Here is a 24,043-nt window from a genome sequence, read left to right on the forward strand (position 1 = left end):
CAAAATACTATTAGACAAAATTAAAGATAGTAGAGTTGAAAATGATTAATGTTATTTTAAAAATGTATAGCAGAAAGATAAATTCATACATGTTTGCCAAAAAGAGAAATTATTGCACATTTGAGTTGTCTGAGAAATGCAAATGTTGTTCAGTAACATAAATTCCATCAACATATCTGCCATTCTATGATTGTATGAGTATGGACAGAATATGAGACAAGGTTTTAAAAGGGTTTCTACCATTGCCAAGAGTCTGGGTGAACTACTGGAATTTTGTTCATGGTTTGTAAAACATCCTACAATAAGCAGGACATTCCAATCTGGCATTTTCCTGACTCAGATGCAAGTTGTGCATCTTTTCAGAAACACTACTACCTGTTAATATTAGTTGCCTGGAGGGTAATCGTGATTTGGTCATTCTGCGGGATAAATAGAGAAATAAAAAAAGAGGCAAGAAACAAAAGAATAGAAAAATATGTAACAGGCATTCATGTTAAATGTATATGTGATGCATAGGTATATATAGCACTATAGATAAATACAATAAATACATTAAAATAATAAATTCACGAGAACTGGGAAAGTTGAGGAAACAAAGTTGTGTATCTCTTAAAATGTTTTTCTTTTAAAACAAACATGCTTATAGACAGAGAAAGAATAGCTAATAAGTAGGAAGATTGAAAAAATTGGAAACATACAGAAGGTGCATCAAGATCTTTGAAAAGGCAGGGAGGTATGAAATTTACCTTTTAGGGGTTATGATTAAATTTTGATAGGGAGGATGGCGTTCTTCTTAGGAAGAGGAATGGAATACATTAGTAGAATATATATAAAAGACTTAAGGTCAGATGGTAAAAAAAAAAAAAAAAAAAAAAAGGAAGGGAGTAATTCATGTTTCACTGCCTTTAAAGGAAGCATGCAGGTAAGGAACAGAGGAGAGATAATAAAGAACCTAACAAATGCTTGGTATGATCTTTGTGAGAATTAGATGTCGGAGCTGAACAGGAGGGCAAAATAACTACACTCCAACTGATATTTGATGTTCAGCTGAGATAGTAGATGTTGTGGCACCAATTTGAACAACCCCATGCTTGTCTCCATCAGTGCTCAACAGGATACTAAGGGTATTGGGTATCAAAAGCCATTCACTCTATGAACTCTGTCTGATTATAAAACCCAAGGACATTCTACTGTACTATGCTTTATGCCAGCCACACATTCAAAGTTTATTTAATTGTCACTTACTAATGTATTCCCTTTCTCATTCCTTCAATCATTTTCTTTTTGGACAAAGTTTTTCCACAACCTTTTCTCGGATTTGACGGGTTTTCACACAGTACACAATGGGATTCATCAGGGGCGGCACCAGTAGGAAAACATCAGCCATGAGGATGTGGATCAGTGGTGACAAATCCCTAGCAAAACGGTGGAGCATTGCTGCACTCAACATGGGTGCATAGAAGATAAGCACAGCACAGATATGAGAAATGCAGGTGTTGAGGGCTTTGAACTGCTCCCTGGGGGTTGCAATGCTCAGGACCATCTTCAGGATCATTATGTAGGAAAAAGTAATAAACAGCAAATCCAGAATGGTAGAAAGAGCAGCAATGAGTCCATAGACAACATTGACTCTGTTGTCAGAGCAGGCCAGTTTCATGACATCCTGGTGGAGACAGTAGGAGTGTGAGAGCAGGTTTTGATGACAGTATATCAGCCGTTGCAATAGAAAGGGCAGTGGAAGGATCAAAAGGACATTTTTCAAGGTCAATAAGACCCCTGTTTTGATGACTCGGGAGCTGGTTAAGATTGTGCTATATCTCAGAGGGTTGTGGATGGCCACGTAACGGTCGAATGCCATTACAGATAGCACAGAAGCTTCAGTGACTGTGAATAAATGGATAAAGAACTCCTGGGCAAAGCAGGCAGCTGCATGAATTTCATGGACACTGAACAAGAATAGTCCCAACGTGGTGGGTAAGGAAGAGAGGGACAACCCTAGGTCAGAGATGGAGAGCATGGAAAGAAAATAGTACATGGGTTCATGGAGGCTTGGCTCTGTCTTGATGAAAAAGAGAATGGTAAAGTTTCCCAGGAGAGAAAGAAGGTACACGGATGAGAAAGGAATGGCTATCCAGATGTGACTCTTCTCCAATCCAGGGATTCCAGTAAGGAGGAATTTAAGAACTTCAGTGTTTGTGCCGTTAAGAGGAGACATGACACACAAACAGATACCTAACCAGAAGCGTACTCAGGGCAGTTGGAGATTTCTTCAATGCAGTCTGACAGAAGATGCCCTTTTCTGGTACAATGTAGGTCATAGACACTAAGGTAGCAGTCAGAGACTTCTTATAAGGTAGTCTATGTTTCCACTGTCAGTTTAGACTGTCAAAAAAGTCAAACACAGTAACAAATGAGAAGACCCTGACTTGCTTCCTCATCCAGTGATTTGTTTTAATTTTGTAAAAGTGTCAGACAATTTGGACTTTGCACACTTAAGAATCCCAGGCAATCCTTTGACCACATGCAGCTACCCATGACTAGATCTCTAATAAAACCAGGTCTCTAATTTGATGATTCTCTTATTTCAGTTTTATAAAACAAAATCTTAAAGGGAAAAGTAATGTTTACTGTGAATTGTGGGGGAAGTAGAATTCATAAATTGTTCCATACTTATGTTCAAAACTGTATATCTCTAATAGGATAACATATCAAGTAATGACAGGACTGAAAGTTCATAATGATATAGTCTTAGAGTTAAAGGGGCCCTTAAAAACATGTAGTCTTACTCTCTTGCTTGTACAAAACCATTTTAGATCAATAGGTTATCCTTAGCTAACATATTATACCTTATTCCCAGTATTATCATATTAACTACGCTTTCTACTTCACGACTGAACACTCAGATTGTTTTTCTTTTTTGAATTGATTAATATTTCTAAAAGTTTCCATTTTTTCTCTGAAGGTGAAGAATCTAATCTCATTTACATAAAATAGCTTCTTTTTTATTTTATTTTATTTTTTACATATTTCCCTTGATTGATTTCTGTCTTCTCTCATTACTAGACATTAAGGGTAGGAAATCATGGTTACACTGCTCACTACTGCATTGACTGTGCCTAGAATAGTAGCTTCATAATTTTTTATTTAATTGAGTGTAATATCTTGAAGTTGAAGACAGTAATACTTTATTCCATTAGTTATCTCTTTCAGAATAAACTTACTATATCCTATCAAAACAACTGTGTGAATTTTTGTTGTTTGTTTTGCTTTAGATTCTTCATTTGGTGCTCCTCAAACAATGACAAACTATTGATACCCCTTAACATATGACTATAATTCCTCAAAAGAGTGTTTAATTCTTCCAAAGTCATCCAATTATAGGTTCTTTTCACCATTTTCTTCAAGATCTAAAAATTAATGACTCACTTTCAGTTATTCAAACAATCTTCATCGTTTTCAATTACCTATCAGGTTGACTCTTTGACTTTTTCAAGAATATTAAGAGTATAGAAAAACCTTGGTTTTAAAAAAAGTGTAATTACTCTTAGTGTTTTTATATCACATTGTCTTCTGTTTTGCTGGATTTTGCTCTTTACCCAACCTCTAAATGGGTGAGTACCCAGAGTACTGTCCAAGGACCTGGCTTCTTTGAAAACCGTTAGCTTATTTAGGACAAGTGTTCAGAATTTAAGTGAAAGGCCTAGGCTACAGATAAGGACATGATACCCACCAACTTATTAAATTACCAATCTTCTGAAACTCCTTATCTGAGCCATAGAATTTGCCTTTCTAATTGTGCTAGATATAGCTAAAATTATTTTATGTCAATAGACTGTGGCCATTTGTGTTCTGGCCTTTGCCTCATCCTTGTTTTTTAAAACTGTATTGTTCTTTAGAAATAGGCACTATTGAGATTTAATTTAAATGTATAAGATAAGCATCCATAAATTTAATTATTTTATTATCTAATGATTATTAATTTAACTTTATTATAAATATGACACCTTCTGATGATGCATATAGATTTTCTCATTTATATTCTTATGCTATTACTTTAACCATTTTATAGATAAGAAAACAAGTCTTAGAGAGGTAGAGTAACTTGTCCAAGGTCATGTATCTACCTGTCAGGAGACATGAAGAAGAAGAATCATGTAATACTTGAAAAATACACCATTCTCACACATATCATACAGACTGAGCATTTCTAAAACTTTTCTGGACACTTACTCCCACCAACATGTGCATTCGTCTCTCTTTGGTAGTTCTGTAAAATTCTCAAGCTCCATGGGGATCTGCTGATTTCTTTTTATTTCAACATCTAGACCATTTCTTCAGGATCAAACGAGATAGAAAAAGCAATGCAAATTTTATCAAATATAATGAAAGAGTAGAATTATATATATATATATATATAAAACAAGGTAAGATATAATTCTACTTTGTAAATATATATATATATATATATATATATATATATATATATATATATATATTGTATTTACCTATATTTACAATATGATACTCCACTTTAAAATCAATGAAAAGAAAAAGATTAGAAGCATGGGAGAATCTCTCCTTTTCTGCTTTGTAAACACTGTTTTATAAAGTCCAGAGAGCCCATGGGATTGACTCAAGGGCAAGGGACGTTTATCTAGCAATGAGCTCACAATGCAAGCTCAGTATGAGAAAATTGAGTTTGATAAGATCTTGGGGGACATATTAAAATTCAACAGAAACACTTAGTGCTCTGATCTGATTGATATAATTTTCTATACTAAGAAAGCATTGTGGAAACAGATGCAATCCCCGATGTGAGAGCTAAAATGTAGTCAAGAGAGATAATTTTAGGGTGTAAAAGATAAGGTTTAACTGAGTTAAGTTAAACCTTATCTTTGTGGAAGTCATTAAGCCAATCTCTTAGAATCTCAATCTTTTCAACTGAAAAAAATAAAAAAAAAGCTTTATAAAAATGGGTTATTGTGTGAATAAAAAGAGAAAATATATCTAAAAATTCCAAGAAATGAAAGGATTTTAGAGACAGGAGAGAGAGGCAGTTAGGAAAAGGGGGAGGGGTCCATGGGAGAGGAATGCACAAGTGATGGACAGAGTCAGCTCCAAGCCACAAGACTATTTATAAGAATGTTAACAAGATAAGGGGAAGAAGAAGAGGGGGACACTGTGAGTTTTGAAACTGATGCTATGCAGGGAAAAGGGGGAAGTGGCCAATTAGGGAAGAATGAGGGACATAAAATAAGGAAAGTTCCAGTTAAAAAGTGTAATGAACAGGCAAAGAAGCTACCAGCAGCATTTCTAAACCTGTAGACCACATGTGTCAAACACAAGGCCCGCGGGCCAAATTCAGCCCGCCAGGCCTTGCAATGTGGCCCGCACCACGCTGTCATCACTTCACTCCGCTGTCAGTTTATGACATTGTCAGTTTATGACTGTTCAGTAAACCATTCGGCCAGCGATTTAGGCTGGATTTTAGATTTTGGCCCCTTCTCTGATTGAGTTCGACACCCCTACTGTAGACAAAGAGATTCACGGGACTAGGTTTTTCCCCATTTTGAAAGAGAGCTGGGCTCTCCCATTTTGGGGACCACTCCTGAGGGGATTACCCACTTGGAAAACCCTCCCTGTGTGGGAGTTTGTATACGCTTACAATAAATTTCCACACTTCTGCCTAAAATCTGGATTTATTCTTCAAACTTTGTGAGACAAGAACCTTCAAGGATAGTCCCAGTTTGCCATAGGGGATATCAGAATAACCTACAAAACTTGTAAGTCATAGGACAAAATTTTATCTTTTTCTTGGGTCCACGCATTGACCTAAATCCTCTTCAAATACCACACCAATTCTAATCTCATCAGGTGAGTCAAGAGACAATAGCTGAGACAAATGCTTAAATAGCAATAATCAGCTAGGAACTAGATAGTAGTTTACAATCAATGAATTTTTTTTACAGAGGCAAACATTGTTTTTGAATCTCTAATATAGGCAAAATATACTTCTGATAACAATTCCCCATTCCCCAAACATAGCCTCATTTTTACCTTCAATTGTTACCAACTATTTATTGGAGATCTACTCTGCATTAGAAACATCCTAGATTAGACACAAAGGCATAAAAATATAGGTATGTTCTCTCCCTTCATTGGTCACATACTTTATTTAGGAAGTTGAAACAAATAGAATAAACATAAGCAGCTGTATCTGTAATTAAAAATTATAATAATAATAAGTATAAGAAAGAATAAATGATAACCAAATTAAGAGATTTTTTAAAAAAAGAGAGGGTCATGATTTGAATTGAGGGATTAGGTAATCTATAATGAAATTAAGTTGAAATTTAAAAGAAGTGACAGAAATGAAATATAAAATTGAAATCAAGAGTATTCTAAAAAAAAAAAAAAAAAAAAAAAATGGGCCAGATATAAAAACTTACCAGAAATAGAAAAGTGATAAATGTAACAAATTTTCAGAAGGCCATTGTAGCTAAAACTTGATAATGTGATATTGTTGAAGAGGTAGAGAGGGTCAAGGCCATGGATAGTCTTATAGTATGTACTTTATTGCTTTAATTTTATTCCCAAAGAAGTAGGAGTTCATATTTTAAAAAGACATTACACCATTCAATTTGTCTTTTAAAAAGATTACTCCTAACTTGCATAGATAGTTAGAAAGCAGCAGGAGTAGTCATTTAGAACCAAAGAGACTAATGCAGTATTGCCCTAAAAATTGCTAGTAACACATTAGGATGATTAAAGCAAAGGAGACAAAATGAAGATGTAACTTGTGTCCAGATTGAAGAGAACTTAGTATAGACAAATTGAATATGGGAATAAGGAATCTATTTCTGTCAGAGGGATAGACACTACCATTTGTCTGTCTGGATTTGAAATTGTTCCTTTAAAAAGAGATGACATACGGCATCTGTTTTATTTTTTGTTAACTAGGATGGAAACCCCAGGGAATGTATTTCCTGTTCTGGTTTTATGCCTATGTTCAGTACCTGGCTTAAAGAAAATAAAGCTTATGATATTAACAAGAAAAGCATATTGATGATTATTTGTCAAATATTAGATTTTCTCAAACTCACCTTTAATCTCTTACCCAAGATAGTCACCCAATTAGGTTTATACTATATATGACTGCTATATCTGCTTCTGACATAATTTTGCTGCAACTCTTATTCTGATCTGCCTTGTTTTTATACAGTACACAATCGGGTTCATCAGTGGAGGCACAAGTAAGAGAATATTTGCCATGAGAACATTGAAGAGAGGAGAGGCATGCCGGACAAAGCGATGGACAATGGCAAGGTTGATTATAGGCAGATAGAATATGATCACTGCACAGATATGTGAAGTACAAGTATTGAGAGCCTTGAGCTGTTCTTTCTGGGATGCAATTCCCAGCACAGTCTTAAGAATCAGAATGTAGGATACAACAATCAGCATGAAGTCTACCATCCCACAAAGTGCTACCAAAAAGCCATAGATGACATTAATTTGGTTGTCAGAGCAGGCCAACTTCATTACATCCTGGTGGAGACAGTAAGAATGGGATAATTGGCTTTTGTTACAATATTTCAACTTTCTCAAAGTGATGGGGAAGGGAAGGACCAGGAGGAAGCTCTTCAAGGAGAACACTACTCCTATTTGGGCAACTCTGACAGTAGTAAGAATGGAGCTGTATCTCAGAGGATTGCGGATGGCTAGGAATCGATCAAATGACATGATCAGGAGCACTGAGGACTCACATACTGTGAACCCATGGATGAAGAATTCCTGGGCAAAGCAGGTATTGGCAGAAATTGTAGGAGCATTGAACAAGAAGATCCTCAACATGGTGGGCAGAGAAGATAAGGATAAACCCAAGTCAGACAGGGCCAACATGGACAGGAAATAGTACATGGGCTCATGCAAGGAGGCTTCAGTCTTGATGATAAAAAGGATGATGCAGTTTCCTAGAATAGCAACAAAATACATGCTACAGATGGGGATAGAGATCCAGATGTGTGCATATTCCAGCCCTGGAATTCCAACCAAGAAGAATGTGGCGATTTCAACATGTGATGTGTTGATAATTGTCATGATGCATTGAGAGGGCTCTGCAATGAAAGATTTTTGAGTTAGTAAAATATGAATATCTGAAAATTTGTTAGAAAAAAAGCAGTTGTTGAAGGTTCCGGCTTATTTCCAGTTCTCTTTGGATAGAACACAGCATTGATATAACTTATTATATAGTGTGAAGTGAATGCTATTTTAGACTAGAATCTATCTATATCACAGATTAGAAGAATTACTTTTGGCATGTGTTCTCTATAGAGAAACTAGAAATGTATTTATTAAAATGTATCTTTATTGTTGAAAGTATTACAGATGTCCTCCCCGCTTTACCCCATTGACCCCCTCCACCCATCCACCCTGCCTTTTCTACACTATTGTCTGTGTCCATGGCTTATGCATATATGCATACAAGTTCTTTGGTTAATCTCTTCCCATCCACCCACCCACCCACGCCTTGCCCCCGAGATTCATCAGTCTGTTCCATGTTTCTATGTGTCTGGATGTATTTTGTACATCTGTTTATTTTGTTCATTAGATTCCGCATATGAATGAGAAATACTTATCTTTCTCTGCCTGGCTTATTTTGCTTAATACTCTCCAGGTCCCTCCATGTTGTCTCAGAGGGTAAGTGACCCTTCTTGTGTCATTCCCTGGTGTAAATGTACCACAACTTTTTTATCCACTCATCTATTGCTGTGCAATTGGGCTGTTTCCAGATCTTAGCTAATGTACATTGCACTGCTATGAACATAGAAGTGCATATATTCTTTCTGATAGATTTTTCAGGTTTCTTAAGATATATTCCTAGAAGTAGGATCACTAGGTCAAATGGCAGTTTGAAAAGAAAAAAACCAACAAAATACATTTCTAGTTTCTCTACAGAAAACACATGCCAAAAGTAGATTCTGGTCTAAAATAGCATCCTGATTTAATTTTCCTTGTGAAATATTGTTAAACCCTAGTCAATTAATCTGGAATCCTTTACTATTTACTTTTTCATCTTAAATAAGATGTTATGTAGAATATATGATTACTAGAATAACACTATAGGAAAGCAAAGAAATCTCACAACTCAATTTCTTCCTACCTCCTGTAACTCCCACAAAAGTAAGATCATCTCAAAATCAAACCACCATTAGGTTTATTCCCTATCTTCTAAATATTGTTGATTATTTAAATATTCTTCCAAAAATTTCCACTATCTTCAAACCATGTATTTATTTGTAAGGGCACTCAGTGCACAGATGTCTAATAGGGCATATTTCATTTTTTCTGGCCAGGAATTTGTGATCAATTGCATCATGCTGATAGGACAATAATAACCTGAAGTGTCAATATAACAATTTAGAAGAATTTGAATTCTGCTAAAGACCAATTTCTGAAAAGATGAGTAGTCCATTTATGTAATCCCTGAAGAAAACAATTTTCCTAAAGATATGACTTTTGGAGGCATGATGTTGTATGTGGGTTGACTGTCAAAAAAGAGAAGTACAGTGAAAGTCAAACAGATAAGAATATCTGAGTACTTACCAGAGAGTGTATATTTTGGAGAGCACTTTCGAGACTGGATAAAAGATTTCAGCATAAAATTTCAGAAGTCACCCAATTCACCTGATACCAAAGACTCCACTTTATATAAGAAAGCTTGTCTCTTTCTTCTTCCTAATCATTTGCTCAAGGGGCACTGAGGTCTCTAGGGATTGCAATCAGTTTGTATCTGCTCTGAGAATAAGAATAAACATGCAGAGATGCAGTGAATCACAGAGATTGTTAATACTTTGGCATAAGTACTTTGGCAGAATTAGGGACTGTTTTGGTTAGAGAGGGTTTTTATTAACCAAGCATGGGATAAATACGATAACTGCTATGCAAAATCTCTGACACTTCTGTTGGGTATTTGGCTCAGATATTACTCCTCTTCCCCGAACATAGTTAAAGCAGAGATATGAAGAGTAGAACTTGTGCATTAAAGAAAGTGATGTAGGACAGACACCTTATGCTTATGACATGTATTTTTAGCCAAGGCTTTACCCATGAAGCCTAGATTGATTCTTCTAAATACTCCTAGGCATCACTAACTAATAAAGAAAATATTTAAAATATAAAAGAAGAAAGAACATCAATATTATAATACTCTTTCAGAGACTAGAATACTTTCCAAGTAGTTTTATGAGTGAATCTAAACCAGACAATCTATAATAATAAAAGTGCAATATGCTAATTAGACTGGACAGCCAAAAAACCTGCCAGATGTCATTCTGGATGTCCTTCCGGATGAAGCCACGTCAGTGGGGACGGAGGCACAGACAGTTAGGGGTAATCAGGCAGGCAGGCAGGCAGAGTGGTTAGGGGTGATCAGACAGGCAGGTAGGCAGAGAGGTTAGGGGCAATCAGGAAGGCAGGTGAGTGGTTAGATACCATCAGGCAGGTAGGCAGGTGAACAGTTAGGAACCAGCAGTCCCAGACAAAGTACACAAGTTGCACATCCCCTGAGGAGTCCCAGATTGTGAGAAGGTACAGGTCAGGTTGAGGGTCCCCCGCCCTCTGTGCATAAATTTCATGCACTGGACCTGTTGTATATTATAAAAAAGCAATTAATGTGTAATATATCTTATAAACATAGATACAAACATTTAAAAATCAGCAAATTCTTTATAGTGGTATATAAAGGGATACCATATCTTGAAAAAGTAAAATTGATCCTAAGAATCATGACTATACTTCAAACTGACAAAAAAATGAGATAAAACCATATGATAATCATATTAAATAAAATTCAAACACTTCCTCATGACAAAATATTTGAGCAAATTGAAATAGAAAGGTACTACCTTAATTTGAAAAAGACATGAAATACAACATATGAAATCCACAGCTAACATTATTTTAATGAAAAAATATTAAAATTTTTCCTATTGATGTCAGGAAAAGTCAAGATTGTCTCCATTAGTATTCCACTCAAAACAGTATGAAATGTCCAAGGTACAATGCAAAAAAAGGAAATAGAAATATAACAATTGGAAAGGATAAAATAAAAATGTTTCTATTGGTAAGTGATAAAACTTTATATGTAAAATTGATAAACATTAAACATAAGTGAAATTTAAAAAGCTGGCCAAATATAAAAAACAATATATAAAATTGAAATTCTGCATAATTAAGATGGAAATATTCCCAAATTAATGTATTGGCTCAGCACAATTCTGGTCAAATTCTAGTAGATTTTATTGTGAAAATTTACAAGTTGATTATCAAATTTATATTCTCTTTCTGCCATTTTTGGATAGCTCCAGTAGTTTCATTTTCATTTATTTATTTATTTTTTGGTTGAATCCTGTCTAAAGCCACATCTTCAATCTCTTTGGAAATGGAATTATCTATTATAATAAAAGGCCAATATGCAAATCAACTGAACAGCCAGTCTCTATGACACTGTTCAGTTGATTTGCATATTAACCTTTTATTATAATAGACCACTAGGGGGCAGATACTCAATGCAGGAGCTGTTCCCCGGTGGTCAGTGTGCCCCCACAGGGGAGCGCCGCTCAGCCAGAAGCCCTGAGCTGGGCTCACAGCTGGCTGGTGAACTCAGTGATGGTGGCTAGAGTCTCTCCTGCTTCTGAGGCAACACTAAACATGTTTGATTGATGGCTTAGGCATCCCCCTGAAGGCTCCAGACTGTGAGAGGGACCCTCCCCCCACCAAGTACACAAATTATGTGCATCAGGCCTCTAGTTACTTGATATACTGTGATCACATTGATTGTGGTAGTGGCATAGGGATTTCCACATGACCAGTTTTACCAATCAAATTAAATTTCATATCCATGGGTTTAGTGATTGGTTTTGCTTTAGGATATTAAGAAAGCTATATTAAATTATTTCTCTATATCTTTAAGTAGAGCTGAAGATGTATAAAGGGTCCTCTCTGCCTATTTATCCAACTTGTGACCATTCACCACACCATGCGGGTTGCCTTCATTCAGAATACTAATAGAAGCAGGGAAGGGAGTGAGAGTACTGCTAATGACCTATTTTCAGCACTTAAGTATGCTAGAAATACTCAATCTAATTGACTTTATTAAACAATTCATGAATCACACAGCCATTATGACAATATCTTACCTAAACATGTTTGTTTGATTTTTAAGAAAATATTATTAGCTTTGTTGTCACTTGAAATGGAATATGTATCTTAATAAAACAGGCTTTTTAGTTCTCAGAGTGAGTTTGAATTAACTTCAGTCAGGGAACTTTTTATTGAGGAGCTGATTATACTCTCTACATGCATGAGATTACTCTATTTTTAAGTGATTTTCAAGTACTATTTTCACTTGCTTTTTTTTTTTTCTGCCCCAAGTAATTAATTTGTAGAATAAGTGAGCTCTATATTAATGAGGTTTCCCAGACATAGTTTAATTGCTACTTTGATTATCTATCAGATATTTTATTCTTATTTTCAAAATTAATTAAAACCATAAAGTTTTAATAAACATACAATTAACAACTACAATGTTACAGATATTTTGATGAATACTGACAAAGACAGAAGTTAATATCTGCTTATTAAGTCCATTGAAGATATAGACAATAAAGATAATACTGTTCTTTAAGATTAAAACAGCAGCAAATAAAAAGTGATGTACAGATTTGAATAAAAAAAACAACAACAATTACCCCAATATACATGTAAAGGAAGGGATTCATGCCCTCGCCAGTTTGGTTCAGAAGATAAAGTGTTGGCCGGTGGACTGGAGGGTGCTGGATTTGATTCTAGTCAAGAGTGCATGCCAAGGTTGCAGGCTAGATCCCCAGTAGGGGTATGTAGAAGGTAGCTGATCAATTATTCTCTGATCATTGACTAGAGGCCCGGTGCATGAAATTCATGCATAGGGGGGTTGGTATCCCTTAGCCCAGCCTGCACCCTCTCCAATCTGGGATCCCTCGAGGGATGTCCGACATCCCTCTCACAATCTAGGACTGCTGGCTCCCAACTGCTTGCCTGCCTGCCTTCCTGATTGCCCCTAATGCTTCTGCCTGACAGCTGATCACCCCCTAACCACTCCCCTGCCAGCTTGATTGATGCCTAACTGCTCCCCTGCCAGCCTGTTTGCCTCTAACTGCCCTCTTCTGCAGGCCTGGGTCCCCCCCAACTGCCCTTCCCTGCAGACCCTGTTGCCCCCAACTTCCCTCCTCTGCCAGCCTGGTCACCCCTAACTGCCCTCTCTGCAGGCTTGATTGCTCCCACCTGCCCTCCCTTGCAGGCCTGATCCCTCCCAACTGCCCTCCCCTGCTGGCCATGTTGTGGTGGCCATCTTGTGTCCACATGGGGGCAGGATCTTTGACCACATGAGGGCAGCCATCTTGGGTGTTGGAGTGATGGTCAATCTGCATATTACCCTTTTATTAGATAGGATAGAGGCCTGGTACATGGATGAGGACTGACTGGTTTGCCCTGAAGAGTGTCCTAGATCAGGGTGGGGCTTCTCTTGGGGTGTGGGGCGGCCTGAGCAAGGGGCCTGTGGTTGTTTGCAGGCTGGCCACGCCCCCCAGTGACTCAAGTCGAGGCCCTGGTATCTGGAATTTATTTATCTTCTACAATTGAAACTTTATAGCCTTAAGTGGAGGCCTGGGCAGGCCACAGTGTGTGGAAAGCTTGGCTTCCTCTATCGCGGGGTGGGTAATCCTAGCCTCCTGCTCTCTTCAGCTCTTTGGCTGCTGCCATTTCTGTTGGGATTTATTTGTTCTCTATAATTGAAACATTGTAGCCTAGAGTGAAGGTCTTGGCTAGCCAGGGTGTGGGAAAATCTTGGCATCTTGGCTTCCTTCATTGCCAGGAATACCCAAGCCTCCCTCCTGTTCACTCAGTGGCTGTAACCATCTTGGTTGGGGTTAATTTGCATATTTGCTCCTGATTGGCTTATGGGTGTTGCTTGGGCATGGCTGGTAGGCATGGCATGCAGGTGTAGTGGAGTGGTGGTTAATTTGCATATTACTCTTTTATTAGATAGGATGTTACTATGTCTCTCCCTCTCCCTTCCTCTCTCTCTAAAAGTTCAATAAAAACATATTTAAAAGAAAAGTGATTCATGTAACCTATTGCAAATAATTGAAAATATAAATAATAAAGTATTTCATAATCTATTATTTTTTAATTTTAATCATTTTATATCTCTAAACATATTTCACAATACTTAGGACAGGGGAATTTTTAATAGTTTATATAAATTGTTGATGACTGACACCCATACACATACACACAATAAGTATTTAGGGGCTTTTGAGTCTATGTGTGGTTGAATGTGTGTTTTATCTTTCAGCATTCTTCAGAACTGCTGATCATGGCTGAGTTACTTAGAGCAATGTTTTTTTCCTAAACAAACATTATGTTACTTTAACATTTTTTTATTTAAAAAATACTTTAAAATAATATTTAAAATATCTTTAAATCTAATTAAGACTTGAGTGCTATAGCTAAGGTTGCCATATAGCTAATTGTGTAGAGAGGGGGGGAAAATCAGTAAAGAGGTGGGAAACTTATGTAAAAAACAAAATTCGGCTGAGTGAATTTGAAAAACTAATTGACTTCATTAAGCAATTATTGAATTTGAATCTAGCAGCCTCTCATCAAGCTACTAGAAGGGCACTGGGTGTTGTACAAAATGGAAGGTTTTCATAGGAAGAAGGATTTGGCAAGGGACACATTAGCAAAGAAAATAAAAGATTATGTTTAGACCAGGATATTTGCTTTGCGGGGGAGGGAAGAGCAAGAGATTTTATCATGGAGAGTGGGGGTGAAAGGAGAGAAGAGGGCCCATGTGACAGATGACCTTACTGGTGCTCAACCAGAAAATTCCAGAGTGGTTGATTAGCTTATATTTCTAGGAAAGTTGAAACTGCAATTAAATTGGGTATTAAATCTACAATGGCTATCATGGGCTTTCAGCATGAGTGATGCCATTTTGACTCTGTGGTTTTCTTTTTCTTTTTCTTTTTATTTTATTTTATTATTTTTTATTTTATTAAATATATTTTATTGATTTTTCACAGAGAGGAAGAGAGAGGGATAGAGAGTAAGAAACATCAACAAGAGAGAATCATCAATCAGCTGCCTCTTGCACACCCCCCACTGGGGATGTGCCCGCAACCAAGGCACATGCCCTTGCCCAGAATCGAACCCAGGACCCTTCAGTCCACAGGCCGACGCTCTATCCACTGAGCCAAACCGGTCCCGGCAGTGTGGTTTTCTTTTTAACATTTAGTTATAAGGTTATAATCCTAAACCTTACTGCAAAAATCACATACTCTAGATTGTTGTTGCTGTTGTGTTAAACCAATCGCTTTGCATTTTATGGACCTACTAAGTACATGCAGTCTATTTTTTTTTTTTTTATTACCATTTTCAGATTCCCACGTTGTTCAGAAATTTCTAACTCAGCTGGGTTTTTATATAGCCAAAATTTCCAATCAACCTTGTTTGTCACATAATTTCACCAGGATCCGATTTCTAATCTGCTGACTCTTTACAGAGTACACAATGGGATTCATTAGTGGGGGAACCAGAAGGAAGATATCAGCTACGATGACCCTAATAACTGGAGAAACATTTTTGGCAAAGCGAGGAAGGGCAGCCAAGGTGACAAGAGGCACATAGAAGATGAGTACAGCACAAATGTGGGAGATGCAAGTGTTGAGGACCTTGAGGCGGCCTTTGTGTGAGGCAATGCCCAATACTATTTTCAAGATCAGCATATAAGACACAGAAATGCACACCAAGGCCAACATAGCTATTTGAGCCGCAAACATTCCATAGATTACATTAACCCTGTTGTCAGAACAGGCCAGCGTCATGACATCCTGGTGAAGACAGTAGGAGTGAGATAGAAGGTTTTTCTTACAGAAACTCAGCCTCTTTAGAATAAAGGGGAAAGGGAGGGCAAATAAAATACTTATTGCCGTAAATATCAGGCTGATTTTAATGACTCTGACACTGGTCAAAATGGTGGTATATTTCAGAGGGTTGTGGATAGCTATGAAGCGATCCACAGACATGATAAGAAGAGCTGATGACTCCATAGCTGAGAATCCATGAATGAAAAACTCTTGGGCAATGCAGGCATCAGGGGAAATTCCAGTGGCATTGAACAAGAAGATTCTCAGCATGGTTGGAAGCGAGGAAATGGACAGTCCGAGGTCAGAGAAGGCCAGCATGGAGAGGAAATAGTACATAGGCTCATGCAGAGAGGTTTCTGTTTTTATGAGAAAGAGGATGGTACAGTTCCCCAGGATGGCAATGAGGTACATGAGGCAAATGGGGATGGCGACCCAAATGTGAGCATGTTCCATCCCTGGGATCCCAACGAGGAAGAAGATGGAGATTTCCACTTTAGAGGTGTTAAAGACTGACATGACACAGCTGTGACAGAATCAGGATACTGGTCTCAGAAGAGCCTTCCTGCAATAGCATAAGTAGATTAGCTCAAATGTGTATGCTTTAATCATCTGGTTGATACGAATCTTGAGATTACAGCTAGTTTCTTACAATAATTCTTTGAACTAAAACACTACTGTATAATATGTAAATAAGAGCAACATCGGGAACAATATAAGATATTAAGAGAAACATAAAAATATATTAATCTGCACAATTAATCACCCACACAATATTTCAAATGCTTTTCTTGGACTTAACATACAGAAAGAAAACAATAAACTTCACTGCTTCTATTTCCTGTAGCAATTTTTTGGATAGTGGTGCCTTTAAATTTGACAACTGTATAGATAAATGTAGGATCAAATAAGGGCATCCCTTATACAACTGCATTTTAGTTATAAAATAATAATAATTTTTAAGAAACAAATTCTTTCAAAAATGGAGCTAGAACAGTTGAATAACTACTTTCAAGAAAATAGATCACTATCTCACTCATTACACAAAAATTGTATTATAGACATAAGTTCAAGAGGTAAATCAACAAAGGGAAATATCAGTTGTAAACTTTTGTTACCAGGAGGTAGATATGACAGCAAAAGCACAAACAGAAAAAAATAATGTAAGTTAGATTTCATAAAAATTAAACACTTTTGTGATTTGAATAACATCATCACAAAGTGATGACAACTGATGGAATGAAACTTTTTGTAAAGCATATATCTGGACTTGTATGAAGAATATATGAAGGATTATTATAACTCTACAATAAGATGAAAAGATCCTTAACATCTTTAGGAAATTGCAAGTCAAATTAAAATGTGATACAGCTTCATACACATAGAATAGCTAAAATTAAAAAGAACAACAATTATAATTGTTGGTAAGGATGTGGAGAAATTGGAACTCTCCTACATTATTGGTTGGGTTTTAAAATAGTTTACCAACTTTGGAACCCGTTTTGGTAGGTTTTCAAAATTTTAAACATAGAGTTATAATATGACCCAGGAATTCCATTCCTAGGTATGTATCCAACAGTAATGAAAGCATATGTTTACAAAAATACTTGTACACAGCCCAATATTCAATCAAGTGATGAATAAACTGTTGTATATCCCTACTATGGACTATAATTTGCTAATAAAAAATAGTATTGATTTATGCTACAATACAGTTGAACCTTGAAAACATTAGGCTAAATGAAAGAAATCAGTCACAAAAGATAACATATTGCATTATTCATTTATATGAAATTTCCAAAATAAGCAAATCTATGGAGAAAGAGGGTATATTAATGGTTATCAGGGACTGGGGAAAGGGATATATGAGGAGGGACTTCTAGTTAATATAAAATACCCTCTTGCATTAAAAAATATTATAAGAGAGTGGTAACAATTGTGTAACACCATGAATATAACACAAACCATTGAATTATACACTTAAAAATGTAAACTTTATGGTATGGCAATAATATCTCAATAAAGCTGATATATAATAAAATGAAACTGCATTCTGAAATACTTACCTTTATATTTTTCTTACATAAGAACTTGCAGTGTGGAAATGGCATTTCTGTTATGGTTAAATAAAACCCACATGGAACACTTGATATGTTCTCACTGTAACTGAGATGCAGAATAAATTTGACAGTAACTGAGATAGCTGGGCAGCCAGGTAGGGTCAAAGGGGCATGAATTAGGTATGAAATGTGGAATATAAAATAGGAATGCTAACCTGGAGTCACTTAAAAAGAGATTCCGGTTAAAGCAACGAGGACATAGATAGAGGAATAAGTCATTTGACTAACGGAGAGGCTTAGTCATCAGCTGAGTAGCAGTAGAGGATCCAGCAGGGGAGTCTACGAAGATTGCAAAGTGCCCTGAAGAGAAAAAGGGAGCCTTAAATACCTATAAAACTTGGAAAGGCCCTAACTGGTTTGGCTCAGTGGATGAAGTGTCGTCCTGAGGACTGGAGGTTCCCAGGTTTGATTCCTTTCAGAGGCATGTACCTTAGTTGCGGGCACATCCCCAGAAGGAGATGTGTAGGAGGCAGCTGATTGATGTTTCTCTCTCATGGATGTTTCTGAATCTTTATCCCTCTCCCTTCGACTAATCAAAGAAAGAGTTTTTCTGCCTGCACTGTCTCTTTGCTTTGCTCTAGCTCTCCAAATTCAAAGGGCATTGTCAACTGGATAAAAAGGAGAGACAGCAAAGAAGGATTAGAAAGACAAACATATTCCTTCCATATTGGGGAAGGTGCTCTCTGAAACTGATCTTAGCTTGGGAAGGGGAGAAGTACTACCGTGTTTCCCCGAAAATAAGACATCCTCTGAAAATAAGACCTACTTACAGGTTTCCTTCTGAGTGAAATAGAAGGCATCCCCCCGAAAATAAGGCCCCCCCTAGACTCCGTCTCAGAAACTTTGTGAAACCTAAACTGCAAGAAGTTGTGACCTGGGTGAAGAATTCATGGGAGAAAAATCACTGACAGTTGCGAGCAGGCTACCTTGACAAGAAGTACTCATTTAAAGACAGTGCTATTGCTAAACATGAGAGATTTGGTCCACTGATTCTGAAAGAAATGGAGTCACAAGAAATTCACCAGGAAATTCAGGAATTGGATTGTTATGATGATGTTCAAGAAGATGATGACATGATTGTCATTGAATAAATGAGTAAATTCTTGATACTGTAGGATTCACAGTTTGTCTGGTTTGTGTTGACAACTACCATACTACCATACCGTATACAGGTAATAAATTTCCTTTATTTTCATTTAACAATAAATGTGTACCATATTCTTCTTCATGGAAAAATAAGACATCCCCTGAAAATAAGACCTAGCACATCTTTGGGAGCAAAAATTAATATAAGACACTGTCTTATTTTCGGGGAAACAGGGTACTTATGACTGAAGATTAAAGTCATTAACTAGAAATGGTTGTCTTTCTCTGTAATAATTGTTTACTATAATTGCTTTTTTAATTTCACTTTTATTGTTGACACTATTACAGATGTCCCCATTTTCCCTGCTTTGCCTACCTCCACCCATCCCTCAGTCTCACTTCCCCCTGGCTATCACCACACTCTTATCTGTGTCTATTGGTTATGCATAAAGGTTCTTTTGGCTAATACCTTCACCTTCTCTCATCCAGTCACCTCCTCTTCCTTCCCTCTGACAGCTGTCAGTCTGTTCCATGTATTCATACTTCTGTTTTTATTTTGTTCATTAGATTCTACATATAAGTGAGATCATATGTTATTTGCCTTTCTCTGATGGCTGATTTCACTTAGCATAGTAATCTCCAGATTCTCCATGCTGTCACAAAAGGTAAGATTTCCTTATCTTACAGCTGCATAACATTCCATTGTGTAAATGTACCATATCTTTTTTTTTATCCATTCCTTTACTGATGGACAATTGGGCTGATTCTAAGTCTTGGTTATTGTAAATAAAACTTTTTTTTCCCCAGTTAAAGTGACCTTAAGAATTTTTATTACCTAAGAATTATTTAAAATCTCACCTTACCTGCCGCAGTTTCCATCAAAGAGCCAGGAAAAGAACAACATACATTTAAAAAAGTTAAGAAGTGATAGGAGGAAATAAAATAAACTTGTCTTTTTCCTTTCTTCTTAAATGTTTTCTCTTTTATTTTAAAATTAAATGTATTGGCATGACATTGGTTAATAAAATTACATATGTTTCAAGTATACCATTTTATAATACATCATCTCTCTATTGCATTGGTATTCCCTGCCCAAAGGCAAATCTCCTTTTTTTTTTTTTTTTTTAATTAAGCCCCTGCCAGTTGTATTGTTATGTTGCAGCAGAAAATATAGACTAGTATGGCAAAGAGTCATGTATTTTTAGCTGTCTAAATAAATTTAAGATTTTATGAATCAACTACATAAAAAGGATTTGAAAGTTATAGCAAAATGACAGTTAACATTTTATGAGTTGATTGTATTTCTGTTTGAGGTGCTGAACATAATACTATCCACAATTATTCTCATTGGAGCCTTAAAATTCACACTCAAGTTGTAAAACACCGCTTGGTATATGGTGAAGGCATAACTCTTGGTATATTGCTCTCCAAAAAGGAATTGTTGAATTTCACAAGAAAATTAATAATGTGGATTTTTTTTCCATGTAGAGAATAGAAAATAAAGTCTGGTCCCAGATTTCAGACTGCTATATGTTTCAAAATAAGTTTGCAGAAATGTATTACAGGAAAAAAAAAAAATGGTTTCTAAGAACCTTAATTAACAAACAATTAAAGGAGTCAGATTAATTTTTATTTAAAATTTAAATATCAATATGAGTCCATGGACTCTTCAAACTTTTTCAAAAGTTTGTTATCATGAGACATTTATATAATAAAAAATGAGAATAGTTTACTCTCTACTGTTGTAATAGTCATCAAATGACCATGTGGTAAATATAGGGGTGGTTGTTTCCTGTGTCTTTTCCATAGGAACAACCGTAAACCTACTTTTGCCCACTCCTGTAAATACAGCAGGTTGCAAAGTAGGTAGGATTTATGATGGGGAGCGGGGATGCAGTATGTGTGTGTGTGTGTGGTGAAGAAAGTGCAAGAAATGGAAGCAAGGACCATTGGCTGGAAAGGACTTTTGGAAGCAGCAGGTTTGTTTGTAAATATATATTGAGAGAGAGGGAGAGAGAGAAAGAGATAGCAACACACACACACACACACACAGAGAGAGAGAGAGAGAGAGAGAGAGAGAGAGAGAGAGAGAGAGAGAGAGAGAGAGAGAAAGAAAGAAAGAGAGAGAGAGATCATTTTTCTCCGTGTCTTTTCTCTTTTCTCTAATTCACAATCTGTAAGTGCAGCATGTGCCTGCTGATGTATTTCCAAGCTGCTACTTTTGTGGCCTCTTGTATTTGCATTTTGGTTTCCCATGAGTTACTATATTTTTGTAGGTTGAGTTTTCTTGCTTTGTTTTTGTGATGTTTATCCCTAGACTCCTTATAAGGATATGATAAACATATGTGATAAACATATCCATAGCAAAATACAGTTTGAAGTAGATGTACAAAAATGATAGGATAAAATAGTAGAGACTATAAAGAAGTTTCTGAATACAGTTAGAGGAGTATAAAAAGTTACAGGCAGTTGGTTGAATAGCTTTACATTCAAGTTTGCAAGTTACTCACTGCTGGTATGAAAGGCAGCCCTATGTGAACACAGTTGTTACAAAATGCCTTTGTGCCAAGTGCAAGATTTGTCTTCCTCTAATGTTAGTCTATTCATTGTCTTCTCTTAAAAGATCTCAGAGAGATCCCCACTGTCAAACGCTTTGATCCAAATGCAATACCTGCCTTCTCCTTTGTTAAGTGCTATGCACATAGAATATTTTTACACCCCCAGTTTCCAAAGGATGGCTTCATTATTTCCTAAACACACACACACACACACACACACACACACACACACACACACCATTAAGCTTTCTGCCTTCTTATTCTGACACCGGAAGACAATCTAAAATGAAGTGTTCAGTGATCAATGCAAAGCAGTGATTTGTTTGAAGGATACATATTTTTTAAAATAAAAAGTATGAATTATGTCCCTTTAATAAAAAGGAATCTACCGTAGGACAGATTTGACATTTTCATTGCCACAAAACTTGTGCAACCTCTGTTTCTGCTTTATTGCAATACTGTAGGTTTTTCTGTTTGCATTGGTAACTGTTGTTTGATTCTACCTTGTCTACATAGCAAACAAATTAATCTCAAATACTTGTTCAAGATCTAACCCAGTAATGATTGTAAGAGTAACTCATTGTATAGTGTGCTCTTCTTGACATCTTGCTGCTTTTTATTCTCTCTTTACTGGCATAGCATTTCATTTAAATATATATCATTTTGGTATATACTAACATAAATTGAACAAATATCTTATATTATCAATTTGGAGGCCTCTATATTTAAATTAAATAATTAAGTAGAATTTATAAAACAACAACAACAACAACAACAACAACACCTACCTCTACACCATTACTCACCATTACTTATCATCCATGAACAGAGAGGTTTTTTTTTGTTTGTTTGTTTTTTGTAGAAAGATTGCTTTCTTATCTAACAAGAAAGGAAAAATATAAAACAAAAATATAAACCTAATAAAAAACATGTCAACTTAGGACAGACTATGGAGAAAGAAACTTCTAGTGGACACTATTGCCTTCTCACTGCAAATTCAGTGGTCTTGAATATCTGCACCCTGAAATAATTTATACTAACAAGTAAGGCAATACATTCAACATTCAGAAAGTATGTCACTCAAGAGACAAGTCCAGGTACCTGGCTTTAAATTTCTCTCTGCTCAGCCAGTGATTCTGGCTCAGCACTTGGTTGATTGGCATTATTTGGCAGGACTCTAGGCTTCTACCATGCAGTAACAGAATCATTGGACTTTTTAGAGCAGGGGTCCTCAAACTTTTTAAAGTGGGGGCCAGATCACGATCCCTCAGAGAGCTGGAGGGCGGACTATATGAACTACTAATTCCTACTGTAACACCTTGGCTGCGCTCACTGCCCAAAAAACCTGGCGGGCAGGATCAGACTCCCCTGGGGGCTGCATGTGGCCTGCGGGCCATAGTTTGAAGACCCCTTTTTTAGAGGGTCAGGGTAATGATATTCATTTTCATCACTTGGCAACCACAGTCAGAAAGATTTTTTGCTTGAGCTGCTTCAAAGGTAAATGGTAGCTCTGAATATCAGGAAACTTACCAGTAAGTTGGTAAGTTGTTGGAACCATATGTCAGAGTGAAGAGAAAAATGCAGGTGGCGTGTAGTCACCAGAACTTCAATGCTGTGTAGGCACAACTTTTATTCTGACCTTAGAAATTGAGTCCTCCCACCCTGACGTTCTCCTATTGGTCCAGAAAACTTACGAAATTTCCAGCTCAGCAGACTCTCTGTAGAAAAAAACAAAACTCCCTGTGGTGAACCCTCAAAGGCACTGGAGACATGGAGAGTCTGGAAATGAAAATAGAAATGGAAATAATTAACCATTTGAGGAAAACACCCCTTTTGTCTTCTTTGCTACTGCTGGGGCTGACCAACAGACCCTGAAGGACAGATGGATGATTCCTCTGACACTGATTGTTATGAAAGAGAGGGCTAAGGGACTGCCTGGCTAAGGGAACCAGACAGCCTCAATCACCTGCCTCTTCCAGCTTTTATCTAACAGCAGTTTGAGATAAAGTTTATCTTTTAGCTGAAGTGTCCTTTAAGCAAGGACACCTAAAGATTAAGTATAAAGATTCTGGTAAACACCTGAGGGTCCACATGTACACATTCTTGTTAGGAAAATTTAAGGAACAATGTGAAATGCAAGAAAGCAATGCACAATTATATGAGTTATGCCTGTATTCCAGCAGGCTGAGTCAGGATATCCAGGGTCATTTTTAGTCAAGAGACAGGTAGTTCCATGGGCCTGCTAACCCAAGATCCAGTGTAATAAGAATTACATGAAGCCCTTGCTGGTTTGGCTTAGTGGATATAGTGTCAG

The 24,043-nt window shown here is 36.7% G+C and overlaps 3 protein-coding genes across 3 annotated transcripts; all 3 read right to left on the bottom strand.

The window, feature by feature from the left end:
• Positions 1-1,273: 1,273 nt before the first annotated feature.
• On the bottom strand, positions 1,274-2,215 carry LOC311627756 (olfactory receptor 51A4-like; the record flags this gene model as incomplete). The annotated part of the gene is made up of 1 exon (XM_084894316.1): positions 1,274-2,215. One exon carries the CDS (start codon positions 2,213-2,215, stop codon positions 1,274-1,276), a length of 942 nt encoding a protein of 313 aa, XP_084750442.1.
• Positions 2,216-7,158: 4,943 nt separating this feature from the next.
• On the bottom strand, positions 7,159-8,100 carry LOC311627755 (olfactory receptor 51A4; the record flags this gene model as incomplete). The annotated part of the gene is made up of 1 exon (XM_084894315.1): positions 7,159-8,100. The coding sequence occupies one exon, from the start codon at positions 8,098-8,100 to the stop codon at positions 7,159-7,161; it is 942 nt and encodes a 313-aa protein (XP_084750441.1).
• Positions 8,101-15,542: 7,442 nt separating this feature from the next.
• LOC311627758 (olfactory receptor 51A4-like) lies at positions 15,543-16,484 on the bottom strand (the record flags this gene model as incomplete). The annotated part of the gene is made up of 1 exon (XM_084894318.1): positions 15,543-16,484. One exon carries the CDS (start codon positions 16,482-16,484, stop codon positions 15,543-15,545), a length of 942 nt encoding a protein of 313 aa, XP_084750444.1.
• Positions 16,485-24,043: the final 7,559 nt, after the last annotated feature.

The sequence above is a fragment of the Pipistrellus hanaki genome, assembly GCF_964339955.1.
Source record: "Pipistrellus hanaki genome assembly, chromosome: 9".
Classification (NCBI taxonomy): Eukaryota; Metazoa; Chordata; class Mammalia; order Chiroptera; family Vespertilionidae; genus Pipistrellus; species Pipistrellus hanaki.